Raw genomic sequence first — 20756 nt, forward strand, 5'->3', positions numbered from 1 at the left:
GCAACTGTGTATTGCTGTATCTGGGGCTCCAGAGCATGGGGCTCTAGAGTCACATAGAGCCAAGCTTCTGTCCCTGGCCAGTCTGTGACCTTGAGCATATTAGTGAACCCCTCCAAATGATAATTACCTCATCTGAAAAGTGGGAATAAAATAATACTATTTCATTCTTGGGAGAAATGAGAAAATGGCCAGACCCTGAAATCCCCTTCTGTGTTGTGTGGTTCAGACAAGGGCTGCACTACCCTATGTCGTCTCGCGATCTGCACTCTAGGTGCCTGTGGGAGCAGGAGCTGGGGCACGGGTTCACCAGCAAGAGTAGTTAGAAACAATTCTGCTCTCTGATAAGAAAATAACAGGAGGCAGACTGAGGTCTAGCCCAGGGCCTAGCACATGGTAGGGGCTCAATAAATAGTTTGTGGAAGGGAAGGAAGGACCATGCGGTTGAAGAAGAGATTAAGAAGTGTTTCAGAGATGAAACGAATAGCCTTGGGGACAGAGGAGATGAGATAAGGTGTATGGTAGAAAATTCAGCATTCCCTCCCGACGTTCGGTCTCATTCTCTGAAATTTCTTCTCCATCACGCACTTCAGGCTGCGACAACGAGGTGGAGTGTAGAATCCGACGAACGTCCTCTAGCCCGGGGCGGGTGGAGGTTACCTGGCTGCGGCGGGGAGGTGGTCAGGCGGCAGGGAAGGCGGGGCAGCAGGGCGGGGCCCGGAGCGGGAGGTGTGGCCGGCGGGCGCGGGCCTGTGATTGGGACTCCGCGAGAAGGCCTGGGATTGGAGGGCCCAGGCAGAGCCCGCGAGGAGGTGACGCGGCTGCGGAGGTGACGCGGGAGGTCGCGCGCCCCTTCCGGCGCGGGGAGGGCGTTGAAGATCGGGGCCGCTCGGCCGCAGGCCGCCTCCAGCGCCGCGGGATGTAGCGCGGGGGACCGCGGCCCCCAGCAGAGCCCGCCCGCCCGGCTGTAAGTCTCCCAGGGGCTGCGCGGTGGGCAGGTACTCGGCGGGAGCGCTTGGACCCCGGGAGCCCCGACCCAGGCCTGCGGAGGAGACAGCTGTTGGGGGAACCCGCTCCGACTTGCCAGGGGGCTCGGGCCCCAGCCATGGAGCCGCCTGGCCTCCCGGCGTCCAGCCGGTCGAGGTTGTAAACATTTCCGGCCCCTCCCACTGCGCGCCGCCTCCGAGGCGGCCTAGGTGCGGTGGGCTCTCGTCCCCGGCTGTCCCCAGCTGTCCCCCGACTCCCGGCAGTCCTGTGAGTGCTGCGCCTTTAGCCCCACGGGGTGGAGATGCATGGGTTCCCCAGATCGGGACCAGAGAGCCAGAGTTAAGCCTGGCCCCGAGGCCGCCGCGCGTGGGGAGGGAGGGCTGCGGGCCTACGTCGCCAACCGCCTCTCAGCGGGGAACAGCCGCATTGGGTTGCCAGGAAGCCCTAAGGTTCCTCCACCAACAATCTTTGGCAGGTCAAGTCCTGACAGCGCCCTCACTTTGATGGGGTGGGAAGGGAGGTTGGTGATCGCTCTGCAGGGTTAAGGTAATCCTGAAGGCTGAAATGCGGGGCAGAATCGAAGGTACTTTGGGGGAAAATGAAATTTCATTACCTTAGGTATCTAGGATTGATGTATACTATCTTCTGTTTGAGAATTTTGGTCTTCAAGCCTTCGATTTTTAAGAAAATAGAGAAGTGTTTTTTTTCCCTCAGTTTCTGGTGCTCTTTGGGAGAATGGGAAACTGACAAGGCCAATTTCAGTTTACACCGTTTCAGATGTCAAAGGAGCACTAGGAGGCCATGGTACTTTACTAGATTAACCATAGTACTTCCCTCAAGTGATTCAGAAGACGGGCTAGAAAATACAGCGGAGAATACATAGGCTACCATCTACAAAACAAATGATTGTAATGGCTGGTTCTTTTGTGAAATGAAGTAATAGTGGGGTCGGTTCACTGCTTTTTTCTTTTCCTAGTAGTTGGGTAGGCTACGATGGTGCAACTTCGGTTCCTGAGGTTGTATACTATCTGTATACTGCCAGGAATTTAGGGTGGTGCTAAACAGATTGCAATGTCAGGGTACCGGCTTGCAGCCACTAAATGTATTTACTCCAGGAATAACTTTTATGTACCCATATTGTGATTTGCACTTGGGAAGTCAGTCATAAAAACTGATGTTACCTGTGAAAGCCCATGTTATGGTAGATCTCCACAAAACTATACCTAATTGTAGAGTAGAATCTGAAAGCTTTCTATTCTCAATGGTCAAGACTTTGCCTGCAGGTAGGAGAGAATCTCAGAAAAATAACAGGGAGCAACATTAATCCACTGATCCCCATTGCTGATTTATAAAGTACACCACCTTAAGTAGGCTTTTAGGCTATTTTCAGTTTCTTAAGTCTGGCCTCATTTTACCTTTCCAGAACTCTATGGAAAAATGAATTGTTTACTGCCCTGGGGACTGTGTTCTTTCATGGCATGTTCACACCATATACCCTCCTGGAATGCCCTGTTTCCATCTCTATCTATCAATCTCGTGTCATAAAATCTTCCACAAAACTTTTTCTGATCACTTCAACTAAAGTTGCACTTTTCTTTTGAATTCCTCCTGCACATAATGGCACTAAGCCCTGTAGTAATGATATTAGGAAAGTTATTTCCCCCATTTAGAGGCCAACAACCATTTCAACCCTCTGACTCCTCTTTGCCTTGTCTCTGTGGCCACAACACCGTGCGTATTGTAAGTAATCAATCGGTATTCTCAGATTAATGAAGGTTAGAAATTGCCCTTCTTTCTAGGCCAGTATATTTGTTCTCTATTCCCATAGGAAATTTCCTTTGACTTCTAATACAAAGCCAAACTGAAACCCTTTAACACTCCTGCTACATTATCCTGTCCCATCTACTTATTATCACACAGGTAAGATAAGCAGTCGTCTTTATATCTAGACGCTTTGTGAATTATGGTGAGTTTTTTTTCTTGGACCAGTACTCATCAACGTTGTTATGTCCATTTGTCCCTAATGTCACCTCCTGGACTTTGTTCCTCTCACCATGCTAAAAGTTGATTCCCTTTTTCCTGCTCAGAAATGTTGGGGGCATAGGCCGGGCACAGTGGCTCATGCCTCTAATCCCAGCACTTTGGGAGGCGAGTGGATCACCTGAGGTCAGGAGTTCGAGACCAACCTGGTCAACATGGCAAAACCCTGTCTCTACTGAAAATACAAAAATTATCCGGATGTGGTGGCAGGTGCCTGTAATCCCAGCTACTTGGGAGGCTGAGGCAAGAGAATTGCTTGAACCTGGGAGGCGGAGGTTGCAGTGAGCAGATCATGCCACTGCACTGCACCCTGGGGGATAGAGCGAGGCCCTTGTCTCCAAAAATAAAAGTGGGGGCTGGCATTGGCTGGGCACGGTGGCTCACACCTGTAATACCAGCACTTTGGGAGGCTGATGCAGGAGAATTGCTTGAGTCCAGGAGTACTAGGCTGCAGTAAGCTATGATCGTTGCCACACACTCCAGCCTGGGCCTGGAACTTGGGAGCAAGACCCTGACTCCAAAAAGAAAAAATGGGCTGGCATTAAAATCTTTCATATGCCTGTATACTGTTCACTTTTTTTTTTGTCATGACATTAGCAAAGTTTGCCTGTCTGTCAGGGCTCAAAAACACCTCTTCAGCCAGGCACAGTGGCTCATACCTGTAATCCCAGCACTTTGGGATGCCAAGGCTGGGCAACATAGTGAGACCTTGTCTCTACAAAAAATAAACAAAATTAGCTGGGCATGGTGGCACATGCCTGTAGTCCCAGTTACTAAGACTTGGGAAGCTAAGGTGGGAGGATTGCTTGAGTCTGGCACATTGAGGCTACAGTGAGCTGAGATCACACCACTGCACTCCAGCCTGAATGACAGAGCAAGACCCTTTCTTTAAAAAAAAAAAAAAAAAAAAAAGACTTCTGTTGGGGAAGAGCTACAAAGGAAGTCAGGCTGTTTTTCCACTTCAGAGTCTGGGACGCTTGGCATCAAGTAGGAGAGCTGAGGCCCTATATACTGTAGTTCGGTGATTTCAAACATGTGCCTTTGCTTTGATTCATATTTCTCCAACAAAGCTGTGAAATTATCCTGCCTAAGAGACAGTAGATAGGGGGAAAGATGGCTGTATTCTTTATCTATACTGCTAGACTGGTCTTGCTTTAGAACAAGAATCAAGCTAGGTATGGATAGAGGCTACGCATAGACTCTCTAAAGGCCCGGGAACTAAACTCTTAGAAACTTTGTGTCTTTGCCTCCAGGAAAGGTGTGCTGTAGCCTGGAAAACTTGGGAATTGGTTCACAATATAAATGTCTCCAAAAACTATAAGTGAAATAACTCTCCAGCTAACTGGCTGGTGATTAAAAATCAATCTTTTCCCCAAGTTTGGCACAGGATTATCTTATTTATAGGAGTACAAACAACCTCCCTGCTCCACAGCTTTACTCTCTAATATCCTAGGTTTACCCAGTTGGAAAGCTTAGTGGTAAAGGTTTATTAGCTTGAGTTGAAGAAATCCCATCAAAAATGCACTCAGTCGAGTTTGGCTCAAATATAATTTGCAGTATTGGGTGTGGCAAGCTTGAGGGGAAAGGCATTTCCTCTAAAATACATAAGGACATAGAAAGCTGGCAGAAGGTTGGCTCACCTAGGATCGTTCTAACACCTTAGGGGTTTGTTCTGATTTTACACCATAGACTAAAACACACTTGTAATTCTCCATTGTTTGTGAGTGATCCACCCCATAGAAGTGGTATTTTCAGATCCTAGTATTATTTGCTCTTCTTTCTTGCCAGACGTCCGATCCCTATCTCTCCCTTTCCTGTCTCTGTGTTACTACAGTTTAGAAGACCAAACTGGACAATGGACTTTGCTCACTATGATGACATGATCTCCATTGACCTCCATTGTATGTACTTTAATGCATGATGATATATTTTGTATGATGAGTTGTAGCTGATGGCTGGTTTGTGAGTTAACTGGGGTCTCAGGTTTTGGTGACTCTGGGTCTAGAAGATGTAGAGAGGTGGTATAGGAGCTAGTGATAGAGGAGCTAGAGGGAATCGGAAGAACTAATAGTAAATGATTTGGACTGAAAAGGGAAAAGACTTTGATGATAGCCAGAAGACTTGAGGGCATAAAAACTTTTCAGATCAAATGATGAAATTAGTAAGAATGCCAATCTGGATTCTGCATATGATCTTTGGACCCTAATTGCCCAACTTAAATTTTCTCTATATTATTCTCATTGCCTCTAGTAAAATAGTTACATAGCACTCAAAGTTACTAAATTTAGTGTGTGACCATTCTAGTTGAGGGGTTCTCTCCCTCCACTGCCCTCCTGGAGCAATCAAATTGTATCACTTATTTTTGTGCATATCACAAACTACCTATGTTATCTGGCTCTTTGAAAACAATACTATAACTTGTTCAACTTGTATTTTGCACAGTGTCTTAGAATGCCTTAGGGTGCTAGTCCTAAATACACTTGCTAAATATTCAATGAATGTATTGACTTATTCTGGGGAAAGGGATAAGAGAAGCCACCACAAGCACAAGAAAATGCACATAAGCCCTTATCTAAGTGGCTAGAAGCTAAGTCATATGCTGGCAAGCTGGAATCTGCCCCATTCATTCATTCATTTTGAAATGGGTTCTAACTAAAATAAAGTACATTTATTATTTTATGATCCATGTATTGCATCTCAGAACCAGAATTTTGTTTTGTTTTGTTTTGTTTTTGCCCTGGTAGCCTGATCTAAGTTACTGCCAACAGTATCCCAAGCTAAGTGTGCCCCTCTTTTCAGATTTATCTAAGATGCCCAAAAAATTTATGTTTTTTGCTTGTGATATAAAGTTGTTTTTTGTTGTTTTTTTTTTTTTGCTTGCGATATAAAGTATTTTTTAGTAAAGCTGCTGATTCAGTAGTACTTCACTTTGAGGAAATATGTTTTGAGGTCAGCCTATTGAGAAAGATTTCCTTGTGTCCCTCTCACGCGGGTTGCCCATCCTCGAGGTTTTCATAGGTTTCCAGCTTCCTGTTCTCCTTAGCTCAATTGTTCACTATGACTGTGTGCTGGCATCTCGTCAGAGTCTTGCACATTTAAAGGAAGAGGAACTGTCTATGTGTTGACACCATATAAAGGTCTGCTGTATGGCAAGTTATTGTTTTTGTCTCTCTTGGACTAGATTGCCGGTTACTTTCAACTGTGCTTGTGGGTTGAGCATAGCATGACTCATGACTGTTTAGAAGCTTGAGGATTGCCCTTACCTGATGTGTTATTAAGTGTTCTCCAGAAAGCACCAATAGGATACATACATATGGATAGAGATGGGATTTATTCGGGGAATTGGCTCATGAGATTATGGAGGCTAAGTCCCACAGTATGCCATCTCAAGCTAGACAATGAGGAAAGTCCGTAACTGGTTCAGTTTAAGGCTGAAGGCCTGAGAACCCAAGGGGCTATTGGTGCACGTCCCAGAATCCCAAGGCAGGAGAACCTGGAGTTTCTGATGTCCAAGGGCAGGAAAAGAAGGGTGTCCCGGCTCCAGGAGGGAAGGAGGGGGAGAGACAGAGAGAGTTAGGGAGTCAGAGAAAGATTTATAATCCCTGAGAAGGAATTGTGATTACTCTTAGATAAAAAAGAACTGACACAAGATATCAAAGATATTTGTATATAGTGAATAGCCATGGATGATATAGTGTCTCCCTCAGGAGCAAAGTTATGTTTACTGCCCAATATAAAAGACTGGGGCTCCCTAAGCTTAAGTTTCCTCTCCCGGAATGCAACCCACTCCATGTGCAGATGTTACCTGGCCCTCCCTGCATTGCAATGTGGTTATTTGGGTTTGGGTGGGGCTTGGGTAACCAATGCAAGAAAATGCTAATATTCTGGCTACTGCTATTGCTATAACTAATAAAGTCCTTTGTATGGGGGTAGAGGTGGGGAGAGAACTAATAATTTACAGCATAGTGGAAATCTTTGGAAACTTTCTCCCTCTTTCCCTCTTTTTTTATTTGCATTTCCCTGAGGCCTGATTAAAGACTACTGTGAAAATCCAACCCAGGAAAACCTAAAGTGTCTGAGATTTTTCCTAGAAAATGGAATTCTGGGTTTTTCTGATTTTGTGTGTGCCTGTCTCTAGTTTCTGAAATACTCATTTGAGTGGGGCTTAGATTATGGGTTGTGGTGGTTGAAACAAGTTATTGTGGAGCTGGTTATTAGGTATGTGTGTGGCAAAGGGTAAATTGGGGCTGCCTCCTTGTCTTCACCTTCCTGCTTCCAGGTAAGTTCTTGCTTGCTTGCAGGACAGATTGTGATGACAGCTTGTTATCCCAGGGTTGAACTCAGGCTATAATCCTATAATAGAATTAGTAGACTTCGCAGAGAAATTAACCACTAGGCATCTGTCCCACAACCAAGTTCCTTTTGTATGTATGACACATTTATCAGAGCATTTGTAGATAAGGTCTAACTGAGTTCAGTTGGCATTTAATTCATTTCTAAGCCTGGATGATCTTGCAGTAATTGCAGCCAGATGTTGGCTTTATATTTTTGTTCCTCGGTCTCAGAGCTAGGCCTTTCTTGGGCAGAGTGAGCTTTGGGAGTGGTAGATGAGATTCTTCTCACTAAATGGTTCCATACCTGTGGGAGGGAGTTGAGGGTGGGTAGCTGTTTTTCTATGGTGACAGTTTGGTGCAGTAACCATAGATCATATGAAAGCAAGCAACTAGGTGTTACATTTTCAGCCTTACCTATAAGATTAGTGAGGTTCTGGGTAAAGGTTGACATTAAAGAGGGAGGACAGGAATAGATTTCATTTAAGCAATTAACTGGCCTTTAGAATTGGAGACAGGATATGAGTTGATTAGCTTCTTATTCAGTATTAGAGTATAGAAATGAAACTGTAAGAGGAATAAATTGTCAATCCTTCATGTTTGTGTTTGCTTTTAGTGTCTACCATCAGAGGGAGATCTCTGCCCCCTGGGGCTGAGAGACCCCAACCTTTCCCCAAGCTGAAGCTGCAGGGTATTGAGGTACCAGCCAGATGTCTTCCCACAAAGGATCTGTGGTGGCACAGGGGAATGGGGCTCCTGCCAGTAACAGGGAAGCTGACACGGTGGAACTGGCTGAACTGGGACCCCTGCTAGAAGAGAAGGGCAAACGGGTAATCGCCAACCCACCCAAAGTAAGTCATCTTCCCAGGAGTCATCCCCTTGTTCAGTTTCTCTCCTTAGAACTCTGTCATTTTCTCTTTTTTAAGAGCTCACCGTCCAAAAGGAGGAACATTGCATCCTGGAAATGTCTCTATCCAAGTCCCTATGATACTGTTATAAACATCTTGTTGTCTGCTTTCCCCATTGTAAGCTTTTGGGAATGCACTCACCTTTGTAACACCAGTGCTTAGCACAAGGCCTGCAGTCCAATAAATAATCAGTAAATATCTGAATGAATGAAGGAAGCAGTCAATTAGGATTAGGTTTGACTTCATATAACACACAAAAATCCTTACAGTTTTGACAGGACAGAAGTCTCTCAAGCAAAAGAATTTCAGAAGTAACCAATCCAGGGCTGATATGGAGGATCCATCACTGTCAGGCACCTGTGTTGCTCTCCCATCACTCTTAATATGTGCCCATCATACCCACATTCTACCCACCATGAAAGGGAAACGAGAAGAAAGGCCCTCTCTTTCCGTTTTATTTTTATTGAGATAAGATCTTGCCATGTTGCCTAGGCTGATCTTAAACTCCTAGGCTCAAGTGATCCTCCTGCCTCAACCTCCCAAAGTGTTGGAATTACAGGTATGAGCCACTGTGCCCGGCCAACTCTTTGCCTTTTAAAGGGACTATCAGGGCCGGGCACGGTGGCTCACACCTGTAATCCCAACACTTTGAGAGGCCGAGGCAGGTGGATCACCTGAGATCAGGAGTTCGAGACCAGCCTGGCCAACATAGTGAAGCCCCCTCTCTACTAAAAACACAAAAATTAGCTGGGTGTGGTGGCAGTCGCCTGTAATCCCAGCTACTCGGGAGGCTGAGGCAGGAGAATCGCTTGAATCTGGGAGGCAGAGGTTGCAGTGAGCCAAGATCGTGCCATTGCACTCCAGCCTGGGCAACGAGTGAAACCCCCTCTCAGAAAAACAAAAATAAATAAAGGGACTATCAGGAAGTACCTCATAAGACTTCGGCCAGAACTTACTTACATAACTATATTCAGCTGCAGTGGAGGTTAGAAAGTGCAGCCTGAGTAAAATTGCAGTAACATTGCCACCCTGAACAAAACCGTGGGCTTTGTTACTTAGGAAGAGAGAGAATGGACGTTGGGGTAGACTGGCTGGAAGCTGTAGCACAAAATCTAAGATGGACCATGTGTTTACTAGTGACCATCAACAACAGGAGAGAAATAGCCCAGAAAAGGAGTTGAACTGCCAGGCTTTCTATAGCCATGATTCGGAGCCTTGGGATAGAGAGAGAGAAAGTTCTCTCCCTTTCACAGGCAAGTGCTCTCCTGGGTGTGCTTTTTTTTTTTTTTGGAGACAGAGTCTCGCTGTCGCCCTGGCTGGAGTGCAGTGGCGCGTTCTCGGCTCACTGCAGGCTCCGCCCTCCGGGGTTCATGCCATTCTCCTGCTTCAGCCTCCTGAGTAGCTGGGACTACAGGTGCCCGCCACCTCGCCCGGCTAATTTTTTGTGTTTTTAGTAGAGACGGGGTTTCACCGTGTTAGCCAGGATGGTCTCGATCTCCTGACCTCGTGATCCGCCCGCCTCAGCCTCCCAAAGTGCTGGTATTACAGGCGTGAGCCACCGCGCCCGGCCCTCTGGGTGCACTTTTTTAGGCCCTGGAATCAGTACCGCTGTTTTCCATGGAACCACTTCTGAGGCCCTGGTACTCCTGGGAGCTGCTGTAGATACAAAGTTTCAATCATGACAGCATCCCTAGAGTCAGTGAACAGGGAACTCTGAACAGAATTATTGTTAATGGAACTCTCTGAGACTCTGTGTCTTTTTCGTTGTTTTGAAAATGTAGGCTGGGCATGGTGGCTCAGCCTGTAATCCCAGCACTTTGGGAGGCCGAGGCAGGAGGATCACGTGAGGTCAGGAGATTGAGAACAGCCTGGCCAACATGGTGAAACCCCATCTCTACTAAAAATACAAAAATTAGTCAGGCATGGTGGTGGGCGCCTGTAATCCCAGCTACTTGGAGGCCGAGGCATGAGAATTGCTTGAACCCGGGAGGCGGAGGTTGCAGTGAACAGAGATCGCACCACTGTACTCCAGCCTGGGTGACAGAGGGATATTCCATCTCAAAAAAAGAAAGAAAGAAAGAAAATGTAATGGCCTAGAAAAGAGAACCCTTTGGGAAACTGAGGAAAGTTAAGAACCACTATCCTAAAGAAAAGGATGTCATTCAGTACCTAGAGCTGGTGTATTCCCCCAATGCTAGTCTCTGTAACAGTCCTTCTTTTACGCACTGCATAGAATGTTCACTCCAGCATTTACGAAGTATTAATAAATTTCTAACTAGTGTTGTAAACTCAGTATGTATGCTTTTGGAGAAGAGACCACAAGACCCTCTGTAGGAAAGAGGCTGGGCAGAAGGCATTAGGTTTGGGTTTTTCTGGGTCTCTCTGCTCTGGAATAGTACAATTTATGAGATGACTCCCTGGATTGTTGTGGGTTTTTTCCCCCATAGGCTGAAGAAGAGCAAACATGCCCAGTGCCCCAGGAAGAAGAGGAGGAGGTGCGGGTACTGACACTTCCCCTGCAAGCCCACCACGCCATGGAGAAGATGGAAGAGTTTGTGTACAAGGTATGGCCTATGAGCTTCTGTCCTGGAAGGGGAAGGGCAGCAGGCCTGTCTGGGATGTCCCCAGGCAGCAAGCTTGCACTGGGTCGAAGAGCTTTTACTCCTGGGAAGGAGTGGATTTGTTTTTTGGTTAAGATGAGGTAAATCAATGTGAAGACTGGCTAAATTTTTACTGCCTACTCTGTGAGGCATTGTTCAAAATATATTCTTAAAACGGATTCTTTTCTATGCAAGGGGCGCCTTTGGAAGTCATCAAAATATTTCAATATGACAGTAATATGAATGCCTTTGTTAACACATTAAATATACATGAATGATGAGCACTAATGTATTTTATCAAAATTTGTAATTTCTAAGTAATGATGAATAGAAACAGTATTTTGAGATACCTGCAGAACTAATGTGTGAGAGTATCTGATTTCTGTTGGTGACAAAGCCACAAGTTGTACTAATACTGTGGTTTGTTGCCTATGCTTATAATTGAGGAAAATGCTCAATTTACTTAGAGGTAAATGGAAATACAATTTTTTCCATCTATTTCCTGGATCCTGTCCATAGTGCATGGATCCCAGATTAAGAACCCCTACTCTAAAAAGACGTGGTAAGAACTTAGAATCTAATTGGGGGAGGGATGAGACATGAGATAGAGTCTCCTGGAGAGGGGCAAAGGAGGGATCTGTATGTTTTTTAAAACAACGTTTATAATTTTTTTGTTTTTATTCAGTATATCAATTTTGAAATTTCAAGTAGCCTAAAGGAGGTTGCACCATATATATATTTTTTTTTTTTGAGACAGAGTTTTGCTCTTGTCTCCCAGGTGCAATGGCACGATCTCAGCTCACTGCAACCTCCGCCTCCCAGGTTCAAGCACTTCTCCTGCCTCAGCCTCCCGAGTAGCTGGGATTACAGGCATGTGCCACCACGCCTGGCTTATTTTTGTATTTTTAGTGGATACGGGGTTTCTCCATGTTGGTCAGGCTAGTCTCAAACTCCCGACCTCAGGTGATCCGCCCACCTCAGCCTCCCAAAGTGCTGGGATTACAGGCGTGAACCACTGCGCCCAGCCTGGTTGGACCATATTTTCTTAAAAGGTTGAGAAACACTTACCTAAAACTTCTCCAGATAAACTAACATGAAACAAAGACAAAGAGATTTTTTGTTTGTTTGTTTTTGTTTTTGTTTTTTTGTTTGTTTGTTTTGAATACAGAGTCTTGCTCAGTCGCCCAGGCTGGAGTGCAGTGGTGCAATCTCGGCTCACTGCAACCCCCGCCTGCCAGGTTCAAACCATTCTCCTGCCTCAGCCTCCTGAGTAGCTGGGATTACAGGTGCCCGCCACCATGCCCGGCCAATTTTTTGTATTTTTAGTAGAGACAGGGTTTCACCATGTTAGTCAGGCAGGTCTTGAACTCCTGACCTCAGGTAATCCACCTGCCTCAGCCTCCCAAAGTGCTAGGATTACAGGCATGAGCCGCCACACGCAGCCAGGATTTTTTTTTTTTTTTAATGGTCAAAATATGAGTCAGGACTCTGCTAGCCCCATTCATGCCGTGTCTTGGATATCTCCCAGTCCAGGCTGGTTCTCCACTATTACCTAGGACCATTCAGAGCCTGACTGACATCTTCCTAGACTAGTTCTCCATCACTGCTTGCCCTTGGGGAAGGTACTATGTAGTGCCCTACCCAGAGAAAGTGTATATGTTCTAGGTCTGGGAGGGACGTTGGAGGGTCATCCCATATGATGTGCTCCCTGACTGGCTAAAGGACAACGACTATCTGCTACATGGTCATAGACCACCCATGCCCTCCTTTCGGGCTTGCTTCAAGAGCATCTTCCGCATCCATACAGAAACTGGCAACATCTGGACCCATCTGCTTGGTGAGTGATTTGGATGGGGAAAGGTGGAATTTGTTGTCTCCCTAACTGCGAAGGGTTTATAGAGCCCAACAAAGTTGTTCAGATCGATTGACAGCTGGGATTCTACCTTTAAACTACTAATGACTTTAAGGTAATAACCTTGGTTGACCCTTGATCACTGATCTTTAAGACTGAGAGTAAAAGGCCTAGAAACCAAAGAAATTGGGACTAGATATTTTTTTGTGATCCCTGGCAGAACTGTTCTAGGTGGAGACAATTCCTTGTACTTCGTAATTTCCGGCTGTAAAAGTAAAATGCCAACATTTCAAAAAATGGTCTTTTCATCTGGGTTTCTGTGACTGGTGCCACTTTCTTTGAAACATTGGACTGCAATTACACAGCTAAACCTCATAGCTTTCTGATTTTTTTTTCTTATTTCAATAGCTCTTGGGGTACAAAGGGGTGGGGGGGGTTGGTTACATGGATGAATTATATACTGGTGAATTCTGAGATTTTAATGCACCCATCACCTTAGTAGTGTACATTGTACCCAATATGTAGTTTTTCTGTCCCACACCCCTATCTCCCCCTCCCGCTTCTGAGTCTCCATAGTCCATTGTATCACTCTATATGCCTTTGCGTACTCATAGCTTAGCTCCCACTTATAAGTGAGAACACATACAGTATTTGATTTTTCATTCCTAAGTTATTTCACTTAGAACAGTGGCCTTCAGCTTCATCCAGGTTGCTGCAAAAGACATTATTGCATTCCTTTTTATGGCTGAGTAGTATTCCATGGTGTACATACACCACATTTTCTTTATTCACTCATTGGTCAATGGACACTTAGGTTGGTTCCATATCTTTAGAGTTGTGAATTGTGCTACAGTAAACATACATGTGCGTGTGTTTTTTTCATATGACTGCTTTTCCTTTGGGTAGATACCTGGTAGTGGGATTGGTGGATCAAATAGTAGCTCTACTTTTAGTTCTTTAAGGAATCTCTATACCCTTTTCCATAGAGGTTATACTAATTTATAATTTACATTCCCACAAGGAGTGTATAAGCATTCCCCTTTTACCATATCCATGCCAACATCTGTTGTTTTTTGGCTTTTTAATAATGGCCTTTCTTGCAGGAGTAAGGTGGTATTTCATTGTGCTTTTAATTTGTATTTCCCTGATGATTAGTGATGTTGCCTGTAGCTCTCTGATTCAAAAACATCAACCGTCAAAGTGTACACATTCCCTTTTTTCTTACAGGTTTTTTTTATTTTACCCTCCTGCAGGTTTCGTGCTGTTTCTCTTTTTGGGAATCTTGACCATGCTCAGACCAAATATGTACTTCATGGCCCCTCTACAGGAGAAGGTGGTTTTTGGGATGTTCTTTTTGGGTGCAGTGCTCTGCCTCAGCTTCTCCTGGCTCTTTCACACCGTCTATTGTCATTCAGAGAAAGTCTCTCGGACTTTTTCCAAGTGAGTTAAAAGAACACCATAGGAAAATACTGTGCACTGTTGTCACATCTTGAGATCCCAGTGCTTACTGGGTGATAGTAAGCGTATCACTCCTAAAGGTTTCTTGATATGCCAGAGGAAAGGCTCTCTGTTCTGTGGCGATAGTGGGGTGATGAAGCTTTTCTCTTAAACACTTCATGAACAGACTTACTGCATCCTCTTCAACAGATGGAGAGACCAATTGTGGAATATATTTTCTACCTGAAAAGTACTATATTTTGTGAGGCTTAGAGTGCCAGTGCACTGGCTGCTTTCTAAGACCTTGTACAAGCGTAACTTACTATTAGCCCAAGCCAAAGTAGGGTGTGGTAAATAGTCTATGCTTCATTCTGCTGGTGCTCCTACCCAGCAGTCAAGTAAAGCTTATCTTTGCAGCCCATGCATTGCTGGAAGCTCCAGATGTCCATCATCGTGTGCTTTCTCTCTTGCCCAGCCGTGAGCCTGAGGTTCTATTTGTTTGCTTGTTTTTGTTGTTATTGTTGGTTTTGGTGGCGACAGTCATGTATTATTTTGTTTTTCCTAACAACACCAGTAAGAAGGTACATTTTCCTCATTTAAAAAGTCAACTAAGATAGAAAAAGCTAGAGTATCCCTTAATACTACTCCCAATTTAAGAATTTTGTTTTTAAAACTCATTCTATCAGAATAGGAGAATTTTCAAAGCCTTTCCTGAGTGTGATGCTGGGAACCAGCTGGATTGTGATGGAATTTCTAAATTCAAGTGTCTACTACGGGAGATACGGCTGTTCACTAGTAAGGGAAAGGGATAGAGTTCTTTGAATGGGGATTCTTAGAGATTTTTCCATCGTAAAATAGAAGTGACCTTGTGGAATTTTAATCCAGAATACAGGATAGATTGTATGGGAATCTACAATACAGGATAGATTGAGGGAATGGTTAAATCTGGGAGCAGGTGGAGAACAGAAAGAGCTAGTTAAATGAGCCATACAAATTCATTTCCCCCACTGATTTGTTTCATTTTTGTGGTTCTTTTTAGACTGGACTATTCAGGGATTGCTCTTCTAATTATGGGGAGCTTTGTCCCCTGGCTCTATTATTCCTTCTACTGCTCCCCACAGCCACGGCTCATCTACCTCTCCATCGTCTGTGTCCTGGGCATTTCTGCCATCATTGTGGCGCAGTGGGACCGGTTTGCCACTCCTAAGCACCGGCAGACAAGAGCAGGTAGGTCGGAAGATGTACGTACACCTCAGAGGTATTTAGACCTTAGGCCTGATAGGTTCAAACCTATTTGAGCCTTAAGGTTTGCAGCTTGAGAACCCCACCCAAACCCTGATTTGTGTTTCAGAACTTTCAAAACAGCATCAATTTCAAAGCTCAGTTCTCAACCCCAAGTGTCATACTGTTTCAGTAGAATGCCAGTAGGACAGATCATTACCCAGCTGGTCAATTAACTGCAAGCACAGATGTAGCTACTCTTATACTTGGTTTGTGACAGTTGAAAAATGTAGCAAGCACAGTAATTTTAGTGACCCGAGTCCCAAGCTCAGACCAAGGGATTAAAATTAAAACACTCAGAGGCATTTTACTAAGGGAATGGAATACCTGGTTTGGTGAATGAAAATACCTTGAGCATAAACAGGTAACAAAGTAATAGCTACAAGCGTAAACATCTTTGTGTTGTCTCATCTCCTCTGGACTCTTATTTTAAGCTTTTATTACTTGCAGCAACACCACCAATTACCACTAGTCTTTAGTCCCTTTACAATTAATATCTGCTATGTTTTAACCTTCAGTTAAAATAATTAAATATTGTCCGGGAGCAGTGGCTCACGCCTGTAATCCCAGCACTTTGGGGGGCCGAGGCAGGCGGATCACTTGAAGTCAGGAGTTTGAGACCAGCCTGGCCGACATGGTAAAACCCTGTTTTTATTTAAAATATAAAAATTAGTCAGCATTGTGGCAGGTGCCTGTAATTGCAGCTACTTGAGAGGCTGAGGCGGGAGAATCACTTGAACCTGGTCGGGGGCAGAGGTTGTAGTGAGCCAAGATCACGCCACTGCACTCCAGCCTGGGCAACAAAGCAAGACTGTATCTCAAAAAAAAAAAAAAAGAAAAGAAAGAAAAGAAAAAAATAATAATAATTAAATATTTATCAAGCACCAGCCACATGCCTTGCACTGTGCTTAAACAAAGGTATTTACAAAGATGGAGAGGTGGTCCCTGCCCTTCAGTTATGTGTAGTGTAATGATGAGACACGTACCCATTCTTCCCTTGCTCTTGCCTTACTTGTGTGTCCCAGCAGCTACAGGATAACTGCTAATCTGGGTATATCTGTCTACTCAGGAGGTCAGAGTTCTGGTTATGTAAGACTTTTATGATCTTAACAGGAAGCCTATCCTATGCTTCGCTGACTTGGGAGGCAACTGAAGCCTTGACATCTAAGTTCTGTACCCAAGTTAGCCATCAGAGAGTCTTGACATACCATTTTTACCTAAATTCGTTAACAGATAATGAAGAATATGAGATCTTTGTTCTTGGTGCTTAAAAGGTAGTAAGCACTTACACAGCTTCTTCCCATTCAGGACATAGAAGAAATATCTGTTGAGTGTTATCCATCTTGTAGCTAAGTTTCCTAAACATGTACTATTCATCCAAAAATAGCTAATTATCATAAACATTGAAATTCCAGAGTAAGACAGCAGTGCCTTCCATGCGGTGGCTGTTTCCTTGTTTGACAGTCTTATGTCTGTTCTGTTCAGGCGTGTTCCTGGGACTTGGCTTGAGTGGTGTCGTGCCCACCATGCACTTTACTATCGCTGAGGGCTTTGTCAAGGCCACCACAGTGGGCCAGATGGGCTGGTTCTTCCTCATGGCTGTGATGTACATCACTGGAGCTGGCCTTTATGCTGCTCGAATTCCTGAGCGCTTCTTTCCTGGAAAATTTGACATATGGGTAAGAAATGAATCTTCCAGCAGGTCTTATGATGGTGAGTGAACAGCCCAAAGTTAAAGGGCTGAGGGAAAGGTGGTAAGAGACTGGGTTCATATAGTGTTTGGAGGTACATATATGTGCATTGAAGGAAAATCATCAATATTAACATTTTGGTGTATCTCTGACAAGGACTGTGTTTTTAAAACTTTCTAAATATACCACTTTAATGATATTAACAAATTTGTTTAATTAAGGAGAAACTAGAAGAAGCAAATGCTTTCTCCTACTTGTTTCTTATTCTTCCTTGCATTATCCTAAAGGCTCTTTTCTTTTTATTCCTACAGTTCCAATCTCATCAGATTTTCCATGTCCTGGTGGTGGCAGCAGCCTTTGTCCACTTCTATGGAGTCTCCAACCTTCAGGAATTCCGTTACGGCCTAGAAGGCGGCTGTACTGATGACACCCTTCTCTGAGCCTTCCCACCTGCGGGGTGGAGGAGGAACTTCCCAAGTGCTTTTAAAAATAACTTCTTTGCTGAAGTGAGAGGAAGAGTCTGAGTTGTCTGTTTCTAGAAGAAACCTCTTAGAGAATTCAGTACCAACCAAGCTTCAGCCCACTTTCACACCCACTGGGCAATAAACTTTCCATTTCCATTCTCCTAGCTGGGGATGGGGCATGGTCAAACTTAGCCATCCCCTCCTCAGCAGTTACCCTCCTCAGCAAGGCATCTACCGGCCCCTCACAGAGACAGTACTTTGAAACTCATGTTGAGATTTTACCCTCTCCTCCAACCATTTTGGGAAAATTATGGACTGGGACTCTTCAGAAATTCTGTCTTTTCTTCTGGAAGAAAATGTCCCTCCCTTACCCCCACCCTTAACTTTGTATCCTGGCTTATAACAGGCCATCCGTTTTTGTAGCACACTTTTCAAAAACAATTATATACCCTGGTCCCATCTTTCTAGGGCCTGGATCTGCTTATAGAGCAGGAAGAATAAAGCCACCAACTTTTACCTAGCCCGGCTAATCATGGAAGTGTGTCCAGGCTTCAAGTAACTTGAGTTTTAATTTTTTTTTTTTTTCTTGGCAGAGTAATGTAAAATTTAAATGGGGAAAGATATTTAATATTTAATACTAAGCTTTAAAAAGAAACCTGCTATCATTGCTATGTATCTTGATGCAAAGACTATGATGTTAATAAAAGAAAGTACAGAAGACACTTGGCATTCAAAGATTTCACATGTATGGTCTTGATTATTTGCACACAACTCCAAAACATTAAGTAAGACCTGTGATAATTTCAGATTCTCCTGAGGCACAAATTTGAATCATAGGCATTGACAGGCTGGCACATGCAGGCCAATAAATGGACCTAATTGAATTCCTAGCATCCATTCCCCAATACAGCTTTACTTTTTTATGTAATTGTTGTATGGATTATCTTTTTACATTTTTAAATTTTTTTTTTTTTTCATAGAGCCATTTGAAAAGAACAGACCATCTTGTTAGAGAAATCAGTATGCTATAGTAGTGTTCAATAATTAGGAGATTCTCAGGGCTGGATGCAGTGGCTCACGCCTGTAATCCCAACGCTTTGGGAGTCCGAGCGGGTGGATTGCTTGAGGCCAAGAGTTCGAGACCAGCCTGGCCAACATGGTGAAACCCCCATCTCTACTAAAAATACAAACATTAGCCTCGTGTGGTGGTGGGTGCCTGTAATCCCAGCTACTCGGGAGGGTAAGGCACGAGAATCACTTGAACCCGGGAGGTGGAGGTTGCAGTGAGCTGAGATCACACCACTGCACTCTGGCCTGGGCAACAGAGCAAGACTGTCTCAAAAAATAATAGACTGGATGCGGTGGCTCACGCCTTTAATCCAAGCACTTTGGGAGGCTGAGGTGGGTGGATTATGAGGTCAGGAGTTCAAGACCAGCCTGGCCAAGATGGTGAAACCCCATCTCTACTAAAAATACAAAAATTAGCCAGGCATGGTGGCGGGCACGTATAATCCCAGCTACTTGTTGCTTGAACCCGGGAGGCGGACGTTGCAATGAGCCAAGATCATGCCGCTGCATTCCAGCCTGGGTGACAGAGCGATACTCTATCTCAAAAAAAAAAAAAAAAGTATAGTAATAATAATTAGAAGATTATCAAAAGTGTTGGAATACATCCCAAAGTTTAGGGATATATCCCATGTTGCTTAAGGTTGTCTCATCCAGGGGTCATTCCATGCTTTTCAGTGCTATTGTGAATTGTACTCAACCTGACATGAGTTCTGTTCATTATATAGCGCAAGATATCAGTAATCACTTCTCAGCTAATGCAGGCAGTTTAAGGGCAGTCTTTCTGAGTTAAAGTTGGGTTCATGTCAAGAGTCAAGTTTCTACAATGGAAGAACAAATTATCCTTTTAAAAAAAAATCCACCTACACCAACAGGAAAAGTTTCTCTGCCTCAAGTAACCAAGGAAATGTAAATTAAAACCAAAATGATAACCTGTCTTACTCCAACCAGACTGAAACCAAATTAGAAGCCTAATATTGAGTGTTGGTGCAGATGTGGAGCAGACCAGATGCTGCTGGTGGAAGTATACATTGGCAGGACCACTTTACGTGGACACACAAAGAGTGTATACATGTTGACAACATTCAAACATTTCGTGAAACGACACTATATAATATGAAATGCATCTGATATCCAACCTAGGTTACTTCACTTAAAAACAGTGCTAGCTGACCCACTAAATTGTTCTCATGACTCAGTAATGGGTCACTACTCACGCTTTGAAACACACCGCTCTTGAAAAACCTGGCTTGTACCAAAGGGTTCATTGCAGCTGTTTGTAGTAGCAAAATATTGCAAACAAGCCAAATGTCCAAAACTTGAATGGAAAACTATATCTTGGTGTATTCATATAATGAAACACTACTGGTGAAAATGAATTACAGTGACAAGCAACAACATGGTTGAGCCTCAGAAATAAGATCGGCAGGAAGGGAGGGAAGCAACAGAATACATTTGCATAATTGCATGTATGTAAAATTAAGAAACTTGCTAAATTAATGATAGATTTAAGGATACAAACATGGTAAAAACTTTAAAGAGGGAATGTTAATTTAGAATAATGTTTACCTCTGAAGGACTAAGAATCTTTAAAGTTTATGTTATTTTAAGTTAGGTGGTGAGCACCTATGTGATCCTCTTTCCTAAGATCATGTGATACTCACTGCCTTTATGCAATGAGTGTTTTATATGTTTAATCCAAAACCATTTTAAGTCTTAAAAAATGCTTAAGGAACTGTTGGCAGAAGTCACAAACTGATGACCTGTACATCAAAAACATCTGTAGACATGTTTGGCCTTGCACAGTGAGAGCAATCAACTGCTGCTCAAAAGCAGCTATGTATGTCCTTTATAGAAGGCTGGTGCGCTCCAGTTCATCATGGTCCCTACCTAGAGTGATGGTCTCAGTGCAGTCATCTGCTGGCCTCTGCAGGCATCTCAGTTTGCAGCCACTAGTATAAGAAATGGAAGGAAACCTAGGGATCATATCTGATCCAACTCCATTTTCTAGATAAGGAAATGAGATCCACAGCTGTTGAGAAGGCCTAGTGTGTGGGGGAGGATTGCTTGAGTCCAGGAGTTGGAGGCTGCAGTGAGCTATGA

At 44.0% G+C, this 20756-nt stretch overlaps 1 protein-coding gene across 4 annotated transcripts; it reads left to right on the plus strand.

Moving 5' to 3' along the window:
* Positions 1 to 722: 722 nt before the first annotated feature.
* On the plus strand, positions 723 to 18323 carry ADIPOR1 (adiponectin receptor 1). 4 transcript variants are annotated; one of them, XM_019028945.4, is made up of 9 exons: positions 836 to 964; positions 4859 to 4925; positions 7972 to 8206; positions 10711 to 10827; positions 12529 to 12700; positions 13969 to 14155; positions 15192 to 15379; positions 16919 to 17112; positions 17436 to 18323. In XM_019028945.4, the coding sequence occupies exons 3-9, from the start codon at positions 8066 to 8068 to the stop codon at positions 17562 to 17564; spliced, it is 1128 nt and encodes a 375-aa protein (XP_018884490.1). In that variant the 5' UTR covers positions 836 to 964; positions 4859 to 4925; positions 7972 to 8065; the 3' UTR covers positions 17565 to 18323. The 4 variants fall into 4 exon arrangements, with proteins under 4 accessions (XP_004028226.1, XP_055224496.1, XP_018884490.1 ...); XM_063709439.1 differs by having other exon boundaries at positions 872 to 1251; XM_004028177.5 differs by lacking the exon at positions 4859 to 4925 and having other exon boundaries at positions 723 to 964.
* The last annotated feature ends 2433 nt before the right edge of the window (positions 18324 to 20756 follow it).

The sequence above is a fragment of the Gorilla gorilla genome, chromosome 1, assembly GCF_029281585.2.
Source record: "Gorilla gorilla gorilla isolate KB3781 chromosome 1, NHGRI_mGorGor1-v2.1_pri, whole genome shotgun sequence".
Classification (NCBI taxonomy): domain Eukaryota; kingdom Metazoa; phylum Chordata; class Mammalia; order Primates; family Hominidae; genus Gorilla; species Gorilla gorilla.

What these genes read in the sequence shown, in the direction of transcription:
- ADIPOR1 (XM_004028177.5), top strand. Translation starts at nt 8,066, where the DNA reads ATGTCTTCCCACAAAGGATCTGTGGTGGCACAGGGGAATGGGGCTCCT. An exon ending in TGGAAGAGTTTGTGTACAAG is followed by an intron (nt 10,828 to 12,528) that starts GTATGGCCTATG and finishes TATATGTTCTAG; the next exon opens with GTCTGGGAGGGACGTTGGAG. An exon ending in GCACCGGCAGACAAGAGCAG is followed by an intron (nt 15,380 to 16,918) that starts GTAGGTCGGAAG and finishes TGTTCTGTTCAG; the next exon opens with GCGTGTTCCTGGGACTTGGC.